The following is a 12,063-nucleotide window of genomic DNA, read 5'->3' on the forward strand; positions in this document are numbered from 1 at the left end:
CTATGCACGCAATCTCGGAATCATCCTAGACACCCAACTGACCATGACGCAACAGATCATTGTCATCTCCTCTGCCTGCTTCCACATCCTCTGCACGCTCTTCAGGATTTTCAAGTGGATCCTCATCTCCACCAGGAAGCTGGTCACCCAGGCCCTCGTTTCAAGCCGACTCGACTATGGAAACTCGCTCTGCGTCAGAACCACTAAACAGACAATGAGCTGCCTCAAGACCATCCAGAAAGCAGCAGCAAGACTTGTCCTCGACCTTCCCAGAAGATCCAGCATCACCCCACACCTCAGGGTCCTCCATAGGCTCCCCGGCCAACAGAGATGTCTCTTCAAGCTCCTCACACATGCATACACAGCCCTCCACATCGCCAGACCCGCCTACTTCAACAACCAGCTCTCTGTCCACCAACCAACCAGAGACCTCTGCTCAGACTCCCTTACCCAGGCCCACGTTCACCACATCTGCCGCGAATTCTACGGAGGGCACTACTTCTCCCACCTCACTGCCAGATCCTGGAACGACCTCTTCTCCACTTGCGCACCTCCCCTTCCTTGAAGGACTTTAGAAAGCAGCTCAAAACTTGGCTCTTCGACCGCCAGCGGCATCCTGACGAGGCCAGCGCCTGGAGACCCCTTGGGGTGAAAAGCTCATCCTTTACAAGTACCTCTGATTGATTGATTAAATACTACATAATTTGTTTATTCTGACAAGTATTCACTTGTTAAGCTATCTGATTTGCATATTTCATTTTAAAGAACTGTTTCTTGTTCTGTTGTGTTTGTGATTGGATGTAATTATATAATAATATGTATATACAAAAAGTGAGAAGAGCAATAGAAAAATGTAGTGTTTTCCTAAACATGTATATCTTGCTTAATAATACATGTTACTTAGAGGGAAAGGAGAGTAAGCTAAAAAGCCTATCGCTGCACCAGTTACAATAAAACACATCGCTCATGTGATGTAAACATCATATACTATCTGATCTGATTCCTTTTATCTGTGACATGCAGCTGCATTCAAAATAACCCAGGACCACTGAAACAGCGGCCCTTGCCCATATGAATGGGCATAAGATTCAGCAGGTATTCAAACTATCCATCGTCAGAACACTCCTTATCTCTCACAACCTACTGAGGTCTATTTAGAAAGGCATTTTGGAATATGTAATCTAGTACTCCTGCAGTACTCTCTTACATACTCTCACATGTATCTGTGAATTGACCATAGAACATCTAAAATGAGAATATAATGGGAATTGTTAGAAAATGTTCATGTACAACTAGTAAAAGTGGAAATGATTGTGCCCTCTTTGCACTTTTGCTGATACTGAGTTGGAGGTTCGAGGAACAATTCACAAAGGCATGTTAAAATACTTAAACGAGTACTTCTGTTGCACTCAAAAATGTTTTTTTTTTTTTAATCTGGCGGGTCTGGTGAACCACTCCAGAAACCTGTGTTTGACCTCATGGCCACAAGTTAAAATTCCAGGGGGTGCACGCAGCCTTTCATCCTTCTGAGGTCGATACCATGAGTATCATTGAGTTAGGCAGCAATAAACACTTGTTATTGAGCCCCAAGGGGAGAATGTGCCATTTACAGTATACAATATGTAATTCCTTTCTATTCTTTCCTTGCACAGAAAAAAATGGAAGTGGCTTAATTTTACCCTAAATGTATTAGAAGACAGATAAATGACTGTATACAGTGCTAACTAAATTAAAGCCAAATGGTAGTGCTTTTTATGAGCTCTATAGGATTACATTCTATTGTGTTTTATTTTTAGTAATGTAACCTTAGTTCTTTCTGTTATATTTTATGTTTTTAATTAATACTGTTGAAGGAACTTCTTGTTCTTTCTAAATTAAAAACCAAAAATTGTTAGAAACTGTACAATTTTTTTTAAAATTGTTTAATTGTGGCTGTTGTGTTTTTTTAGATTTAGTGAATGCACACTGTTTCACCATCTTTCATTGATGACATGCAGATTTTTTTATAGTCATAGTTGGGTGACAGACGTTTTTTCAAATGAACTTCAAACACCAACAGGGCTTCGTTTACCACTATGGGACAATGCTCCATGGCGACACCAGGAAATATGGGACACCAAGGGCCTGATTCACAAAGAAGAAAGAAAACCTGGAAACCTACACCTGTACACATTCATCTAAGCATGGGTATAGATGTATAGATTTACGAGTTTGGACAACTTTCAAAACTTCCCAGCAGTACATCAGGAAATCTGTGCCAGCCGCATCTTTCAGGTGTACACCGTGGAAATGCAGTGCCACGACTCAAGAGCACATTTTCGTTTCACAAGGAAATCCCTCTTCACTTTCCTCTTCTCACCCTTGGTAGGAGTTGGAGTTGCGTCAATCTGATGTATTTGTGGATGTTCACAAACTTGCAGGGCAAACCATGACTTTATCTTTCCACTCCCCCTCTCTCTGTGTGGGTATACTCATACGCAGTATTAGGTAACCGTGTGTAATATTACTCAAGAGTACATGGCTCGACACCTGACAAGTCTGCTCATTGTCAAGTTTTGCTTTATGAATGGGATCGAATGTGTTCACCTCAAATTGTATCTATATATAAATACATCTGCAAGTAGTGTTCATCAGTAGATAAACAGATTGATATTTTATTGAACCAAAGTAATGTGTTTGCGAACTTTTATGACTTGAGAGGGCAGCTTCTTTGAGCTTCGAAACAGCGAATAATACAAAAACTTAAATATTTGCAGCCCATGTGTCACCCTTTTCTGCTAACAATATAGTTGCCTTAAAAGGTGCAAGCAACTCTGATATACAGATTTTAAAAATCAGATTTGTGTACAGTGGAAGCTGTCTATTTTCAGCCTTGTCAGATTGTAATCAGATAGGGTTTTTATTGTATGTGTGTATGGTTATGGGTGCATGCCACAGTTTATGTGCTTCCCTTCTGTTCTTCATTTTCTCAGTGGATGATTCCATTTGCAGTGATGCTGGTCACCATCCCCAGTCTGACTGTGGCTTACGTGGTGGCAGTGACTTCCGGTGTGAGCATTGCAGCATCTTTGCTACTGCCGTGGTAAGAAAACTCCAAGGGAAAGCATACGAGGGGGGTGTTTATTTAAGGAATTTAACAGGTATATGTAGTATCAAAAAGTGAAACCTCACGATTAGGTTTATCATTGTACGAAGTAACATGCTTATACAAGGTGTAAATATGATTTGTAGATTGACATGTATAGACAACTCCCCAGTTTCCTTCCCTATTTATTTTTCCTTTTTATTGTTATCTTGCTACCTTATTTGGCGTACGTTTCTTTAAAACTGAGATTGTGTTTTAAATTTGAACACATCACTTATGTTATATACTTATAGGCCAATGTCTCTTATACCTAATATTAGGCTACTCAAATACCTCATTGTAATGTGTAAACAAAGCCTTAGGCAATAGTCAGCAGAGAAATGCCATTTTAATTTGAAGAATATTTGCAAACCAAATTCAGCTCCTAATCTTAGGGCCAGATGTATCAAAAGACTGGTTGCAAAAGTGGTCCCAAACTGTGCACTGACATTGTGATGCCAGTCTTTAATTTTATCATGTGACTTTTGGGTAGCAAGTCACATCAAATAATCTCCAGCCATATCATGCTACAGAACAACCTGGCTAATGTATATTAATTAGGTAGGTCGCTATTTCTGACCTTCAGTCGTTGGCTACAAACACAGGAACGGTGGCCTGCAAGGAACAGCATGCCATTCCTGTGTTTTCATTGCCTAATGGAAACCTTTTTCTTTTTTCCCTCTAAGAAACTAGACCTACTTAAAAAAAAGATTTGCCATTTGGGTAAATATTGGATGGAGCAAGCAGAGGTCTCATGCAGCCATTGACTCAGGCCTGCCACATCAAAGAGTCAGACACACATGGACAAAGATGTCGCCTTGTGTGGGTCAGGTTGGTCAAGCCAAACAATATTTTATGCTTCAGAGCTCCTCTGCCAGATTCAGACTTTTATGAAACACTGAAGAGCAAAGGGACTCCGAAGAGGGGTCTGCATGTCTGTTTGTTCAGCCATCAACAGTGTTGCTTCTAAGCAGGTGTCAAGCAACCATTAGGTGTGTCATTCTCATATGACGCAGCTTGGTTGTTCCATTATTACGAAAGTGCTACAAATTGCAGTTAAGGTCAATCTGAACGATCCACACAAAAATTTAGAGAAGGCATTTGTCAGACTATACTTTAGAATTCTACATTACTTGCTTATCACGTGGATATCTTCCAAGAGTGCCAGCAAAATCAAGCCAATCACGTGGATATCTTCCAAGAGTGCCAGCAAAATCAAGCCAATCACGTGGATATCTTCCAAGAGTGCCAGCAAAATCAAGCCAATCACGTGGATATCTTCCAAGAGTGCCAGCAAAATCAAGCTGTGGCGAGCACATAATGTTCACTAAACAAAGAAGCACTTTGGTAAAATATTAGCCAGAGCGAAGTGGAAGAAGGAGGTAAATGAAATGCTCACCTATCAAAGTAGCCCTTATTATTCAAGTCAAAAACAAAGAACTTCTACAAAACACATCAGGTACAACTGGCACGATCATGCACAAAATCTCAGCTCCAAGCTATCTAGTTGGCAAACTGTTTTCCACCTCAGTTGCACATCCATTCACATATATGCACATCTTTATCCACATAGAATGGCATCAAAGCCACATAATGGGGAAATATGGTTCAAAAACTAACAACCACCTAATGCCAAGCAACAGACAACTTTACACTCCAGCAGATCAAAACAATGTCCTCCAACAGATATCCATGCACATGATGCTTCACAAAGATCTATTGCTAAATCTAACCGACCACTCTTCAATATTTTCCAATGCATTAGTCAACTTCAACTTTGCTGTCCTCTTCCATCAAGCATCTAAAACGCAGGAAACACAATCAACTATTATATCAACACACAACTTTCACTCAGGTCAATAGGAATTCCAGAACTGAAAAAAGCACTCAGATTCTGAAGGTGTATGTTCTTGATCAGCACCTAACATAGGAAGTGAGTCAGGTGCACACTCGGGTAGAAGCAAAGGTGTAACTAGAAGAGGCCAAGAGGTGTGCTACTACTATAGTACTTTATTTGGAATACGAAGTGGAGATACTGGACAATACAACCAGGGCCTCTCTCACCTGAGGACCATGTGTATTCCTCATCTGACAGATGATGAAGACATCAAAGAGGTCATTCATCAGCTGTGTCAGCGGAATGCTGGGCCACCACCATTGTGCCACAGCATTGGAGGTCCAGAGGGTGCCCAAACTAGCAACAAGAGTCCAAAAGGAAAATACATCAATATTTGGTTTGGACTATTTATTTAGTGGTACTCGAAACACCCTTATCTGGAACTCCCTGAAGCTGTCACTTTTGCAGCTGCTATACTCTGATGGCTGACATAGAGAGGAAGTAGGGTGCTGTGTCTTCCAATCTAAGTAGGACACCAGAGGACAAAAGTAGAGCACTCTAAGTTATTAAGAAGAAGGTACTGGTAGTGGGGCTTGATGTCTCAGTTTGGATCCCAGTCAAAATCAGGGTGAATTGCGAGAGGAGTGTTTATGCCTTCATGGATCTGCAGACTGCAAGGAACTTTATGGAGAGCAAAGGACTGTACTGCTGGGGTGTTTGGGTTGCATTACATTCTGAGAAGCTCTAAATTGGAGCAACAGGAGTGGACTAATAAATCTCATCAGAGTCACTGATCCGATTGAGGTTGTGATTGTAATTTTGAATAGAGATGCTTACTCCCTCCTCCAATTTTCTTTCTTTTCCTGTGTATTCTCAACAGATGTTGATCATGTTTAGCCTGTTGTTTAAAGGTTATTTAAAGTGGTTGCATTCTGTGGTATGAGTTGTAGTACTGGACCATGTTCTGTGGAATAATAATACTTGAGGACTGTTATTCCTCAGTATTTTATGCCCAGTATGCAACCTTAAAATCGGGGGTAATAAGTTTATAAAACCTCTGAAGATTATCACTCTGGTCTAGCTTGTCCTACTATAACTGACTTTTATTATTAATGACTCCTTGAGACACTACTATTGTAGCTTGGGGTGCATCCCATAAGTGGCAAGGGTATTGCCAGACATGGGGCCTGTGCTCATTGCAAAAACAACAAGTGATGGACGGAATGCTGAACATTGTCAAACATTCACCCCCAGTCACAGATCTGGGTTTAATCCATCGTTTTTTTGCTGCCCATGCCATTCCAGTTTGGACCCAGCCATATGCAAATCAGTCTTGACCCTGTTCCCCATGGGAACAGTCCAGCCCGAACTGCTAGGCCAGGTCTTCCCTGGACTGGAAACAAGCATCCTGGGACCGGTTTCGGGGTTTCACCCCTCATCAGCCAGGCTAGCTTGAATCCAGTGGCATGGGAAGCACGGGACCCCCTTCCCACTTAGGGCGACAAATGCAAAAACAACAAGTGATGGACGGAATGCTGAACATTGTCAAACATTCACCCCCAGTCACAGATCTGGGTTTAATCCATCGTTTTTTTGCTGCCCATGCCATTCCAGTTTGGACCCAGCCATATGCAAATCAGTCTTGACCCTGTTCCCCATGGGAACAGTCCAGCCCGAACTGCTAGGCCAGGTCTTCCCTGGACTGGAAACAAGCATCCTGGGACCGGTTTCGGGGTTTCACCCCTCATCAGCCAGGCTAGCTTGAATCCAGTGGCATGGGAAGCACGGGACCCACGTCTAGGCATACCCTTCCCACTTAGGGCGACAAATGCAAAAACAACAAGTGATGGACGGAATGCTGAACATTGTCAAACATTCACCCCCAGTCACAGATCTGGGTTTAATCCATCGTTTTTTTGCTGCCCATGCCATTCCAGTTTGGACCCAGCCATATGCAAATCAGTCTTGACCCTGTTCCCCATGGGAACAGTCCAGCCCGAACTGCTAGGCCAGGTCTTCCCTGGACTGGAAACAAGCATCCTGGGACCGGTTTCGGGGTTTCACCCCTCATCAGCCAGGCTAGCTTGAATCCAGTGGCATGGGAAGCACGGGACCCACGTCTGGGCATACCCTTCCCACTTAGGGCGACAAATGCAAAAACAACAAGTGATGGACGGAATGCTGAACATTGTCAAACATTCACCCCCAGTCACAGATCTGGGTTTAATCCATTGTTTTTTTGCTGCCCATGCCATTCCAGTTTGGACCCAGCCATATGCAAATCAGTCTTGACCCTGTTCCCCATGGGAACAGTCCAGCCCGAACTGCTAGGCCAGGTCTTCCCTGGACTGGAAACAAGCATCCTGGGACCGGTTTCGGGGTTTCACCCCTCATCAGCCAGGCTAGCTTGAATCCAGTGGCATGGGAAGCACGGGACCCACGTCTGGGCATACCCTTCCCACTTAGGGCGACAAATGCAAAAACAACAAGTGATGGACGGAATGCTGAACATTGTCAAACATTCACCCCCAGTCACAGATCTGGGTTTAATCCATCGTTTTTTTGCTGCCCATGCCATTCCAGTTTGGACCCAGCCATATGCAAATCAGTCTTGACCCTGTTCCCCATGGGAACAGTCCAGCCCGAACTGCTAGGCCAGGTCTTCCCTGGACTGGAAACAAGCATCCTGGGACCGGTTTCGGGGTTTCACCCCTCATCAGCCAGGCTAGCTTGAATCCAGTGGCATGGGAAGCACGGGACCCACGTCTGGGCATACCCTTCCCACTTAGGGCGACAAATGCAAAAACAACAAGTGATGGACGGAATGCTGAACATTGTCAAACATTCACAACCAGTCACAGATCTGGGTTTAATCCATCGTTTTTTTGCTGCCCATGCCATTCCAGTTTGGACCCAGCCATATGCAAATCAGTCTTGACCTTGTTCCCCATGGGAACAGTCCAGCCCGAACTGCTAGGCCAGGTCTTCCCTGGACTGGAAACAAGCATCCTGGGACCGGTTTCGGGGTTTCACCCCTCATCAGCCAGGCTAGCTTGAATCCAGTGGCATGGGAAGCACGGGACCCACGTCTGGGCATACCCTTCCCACTTAGGGCGACAAATGCAAAAACAACAAGTGATGGACGGAATGCTGAACATTGTCAAACATTCACCCCCAGTCACAGATCTGGGTTTAATCCATTGTTTTTTTGCTGCCCATGCCATTCCAGTTTGGACCCAGCCATATGCAAATCAGTCTTGACCCTGTTCCCCATGGGAACAGTCCAGCCCGAACTGCTAGGCCAGGTCTTCCCTGGACTGGAACCAAGCATCCTGGGACCGGTTTCGGGGTTTCACCCCTCATCAGCCAGGCTAGCTTGAATCCAGTGGCATGGGAAGCACGGGACCCACGTCTGGGCATACCCTTCCCACTTAGGGCGACAAATGCAAAAACAACAAGTGATGGACGGAATGCTGAACATTGTCAAACATTCACAACCAGTCACAGATCTGGGTTTAATCCATCGTTTTTTTGCTGCCCATGCCATTCCAGTTTGGACCCAGCCATATGCAAATCAGTCTTGACCCTGTTCCCCATGGGAACAGTCCAGCCCGAACTGCTAGGCCAGGTCTTCCCTGGACTGGAAACAAGCATCCTGGGACCCATTTCGGGGTTTCACCCCTCATCAGCCAGGCTAGCTTGAATCCAGTGGCATGGGAAGCACGGGACCCACGTCTGGGCATACCCTTCCCTCTTAGGGCGACAAATGCAAAAACAACAAGTGATGGACGGAATGCTGAACATTGTCAAACATTCACCCCCAGTCACAGATCTGGGTTTAATCCATCGTTTTTTTGCTGCCCATTCCATTCCAGTTTGGACCCAGCCATATGCAAATCAGTCTTGACCCTGTTCCCCATGGGAACAGTCCAGCCCGAACTGCTAGGCCAGGTCTTCCCTGGACTGGAAACAAGCATCCTGGGACCGGTTTCGGGGTTTCACCCCTCATCAGCCAGGCTAGCTTGAATCCAGTGGCATGGGAAGCACGGGACCCACGTCTGGGCATACCCTTCCCACTTAGGGCGACAAATGCAAAAACAACAAGTGATGGACGGAATGCTGAACATTGTCAAACATTCACCCCCAGTCACAGATCTGGGTTTAATCCATCGTTTTTTTGCTGCCCATGCCATTCCAGTTTGGACCCAGCCATATGCAAATCAGTCTTGACCCTGTTCCCCATGGGAACAGTCCAGCCCGAACTGCTAGGCCAGGTCTTCCCTGGACTGGAAACAAGCATCCTGGGACCGGTTTCGGGGTTTCACCCCTCATCAGCCAGGCTATGTGCCACTGGAGCCAAGTTGCACCAAACTGAAGAACATCAATCAGGGTGAGACCAGTCTTGGATTGCTTGTGTTCCGGTTCTGAGAGGACCAGGTTGGCAGTTTGGGATGGACTGTTCCTGTTGGAAAAAGGTCAAGGCCGATTTGCATATGATTGGGTCTAATCTAAGGTGGCATTGCGGGTAAAAAAAATGATGGGTTGGAATGCTACGTCCAGTGATGGTCAATGGTTAGACAAATTGCAAGCACTCTTCCCATTACCGTTTGTGTGCTTGTTGCAGCCCCTGACTGACAGCCACTACTACATGGCAACTGGAGGTCAAATGGCACTCCTGATGCAGACATTGACCTTAAAGCCATAAAGCAAGGACTAATATTTAAGATTTGATTTTATAAAGTACAATCTACATAATTTGTGCATATCTGATCTATAGGTATGCCATCAGTGGCAGTTTGACCTTGATAACCCAGTGCAAGCATGCTGCTGGAGCGCTTACTCACATATGCTTCCTTTACATACTCCAGAGGGTATTAACCCAAAATAGAGCTGTCTCAGCCTTTGTCTTTTGTCTATTTTAGAAAGTATAGTTATTATTTCAACCAGGGGCACAGAGCTAACATTAAAATTACTGCTCCAAGAGGTGCCCTGTGCAAGTACGCTATGGGCCACTAGCAATGCCACTATACGCGGAATCTCCAAGGGCTGCTTCCACTACAACATAAGAGACTGAGGGCAGGCAATGTCGGACCTGGAGGTCTACATTGCTGCTCTTGATCGCAAATATGCACTGAACCTCATGTGGCCATGCAACGTCAACTGCCACTCGCAAGGTCCTCTCTCCACCAAATGGCCCTGGAGGATGCCCGGCAGCACACAAGGAGGGCCTCTACACGACGTGTATCTGAACATGCTGACAAGTTTAGCAAGCTCCTTTATTGTCTTGCCACCAGGGTGCCTTCTGCTGTCCCTTTATGGATATTGATGACATTTGCCACATATTATTGCACCCTCTATGTGGCCCACCTGCGCCCCTTATGCAAACGGAGCCAACTGCTCCTGGTTGACATACCACTTCTGTGACTCTCCTCTGTGGATCGCACGGCCCCAGATAAAACCTATCTTTGTGGAAGAAATCCATGAAGACACATCAGCATTGCAGTTGGGGGAGACCCCTGGCCCAGATGGCTACCCCCTGGAATACTATTGTAAGTACTGAGACATCCTCTCCCCACATCTCCTTAATCTGTACACAGAGGTGGCACAGATTGGCCACCTCCCTTCGGAGCTTGACACAGCTATGATCATAGGTACTTCCCAAAAGGGGCAACCGCTACAGCACTGGACATCCAATAGGCCTCTATCCTTTATCAACACAGGTGAAGATATTTGTAAAAGTGATCACCACAAGACTCAGGTTCGTCATCTAAAGCTTGGTCCATGTGGACGAATGTGGATTCATGGCCAACCGAAAGTACCTGGCACTGCATTTGCTGGTTGCAAGTAACACTTGTCCGAGCCCATGAGCTGTCAGAGCCCTGTGCACTCCTATTAAATGACTTCGATTCTATTGACTACAGTTTCTAGTGATTGGTTCAGATGCATCTGTGCCCTCATATCCATAGCTTCATAGACCTACTCTACAATCAGCCAAAGGCCTGAGTGCTAATCAACAGCATTCTCTCAGACTCCTTCCCTATTGGTAGGAGGACCCCTCTGCAGCCCCTCCCCCAACTGTTTCCACTTACCGTAGAACCTCTCTCCTGCCTTGTGCTCTCTGATGCCTAACCGCAAGGATGGGGGTGGGAGAGCTCCACTGAGGAGAAAATAGCTCTGTACGCAGATGAAATCCTCTTCTACTTGGCTATCTCAGACCTGTTGGGGCCACGCTGTCTCCACCTCCTTGAGCGCTACACAGGGGCCTCTGGACTAAAAGTGAACGCTGATAAGTCCTTGTTGGTGTCGATTCACGGTGACGACACAATCACACACTAGCAATCCTCCATTTCAGTGAGTTGACTGAGTTTCAAATAACTGGGAATCCACAGCTCATTACTTCCCGAACTGACCTGGAACCTCAATATGACACCCCTGGTCTTCTGCATGAGATCGGACCTTCAAAAATGGACTCGCCTGCTGCTTAATGGGACAGGGATGTTTGGCCCTGTTCAAAATGATAATCCTCATGTGCTACCTTTACATTCTCCAAAATTTCCCACTTGCGATCCCTGACCAGTGGTTCAGGGAACTTGCCTCCTTGGTTCATATCTTCCTGTGGGCTAAACTTATGCCTTAAATGGCCTGGTTCAAATGCCGCCTATCAATGTACAATGGTAGTGTGCCAATGACAGACCTCCTACAGTGTTATAGTGCGGCACAGCTGGTGTGGTCAACGACTTGCTGACCAGTGGCTGGGCCGACCCCACATATCAAGCCCGTTCTACCCCTACTAGCTCTGGATTGAGTCATGGGCCTGCTTTACGGTGACCCGCCCCCCAAACATCTCCTGGAAGTCACCTAAGTTATTTTCCTGACTTGGTGTGTAGACCTCTAAACTATGGAGTGGCATCGTAAACTCACCCAGCAGACACCAGTGTGGAGAGTTCTCCACCACCAACACACCTCCCAACTTCAGGGCTTTGAGGTGTGGGAGAAGGTTTGCATCCCTACGCAGGGTGATGTTTGGCATGGGAATCATTAAATCCTTCCAAGAGCTCAAGACACCATTTGCCCTGACTAAATCCCAGTTCCACAAATCCTT

General features: G+C 45.6%; 1 protein-coding gene across 1 annotated transcript in view; it reads left to right on the forward strand.

The window, feature by feature from the left end:
- The window catches only part of MFSD2B (MFSD2 lysolipid transporter B, sphingolipid), a 291,098-nt gene that overhangs the window by 224,826 nt on the left and 54,209 nt on the right, over window positions 1-12,063 (forward strand). Inside the window, exon 11 of the mRNA XM_069236021.1 lies at window positions 2,973-3,082. Coding sequence (XP_069092122.1) covers window positions 2,973-3,082 — 110 coding nt within the window. The remainder of the gene's footprint in view (window positions 1-2,972; window positions 3,083-12,063) is intronic.

Source organism: Pleurodeles waltl, chromosome 5, assembly GCF_031143425.1.
Source record: "Pleurodeles waltl isolate 20211129_DDA chromosome 5, aPleWal1.hap1.20221129, whole genome shotgun sequence".
In the NCBI taxonomy this organism is placed as follows: Eukaryota; Metazoa; Chordata; class Amphibia; order Caudata; family Salamandridae; genus Pleurodeles; species Pleurodeles waltl.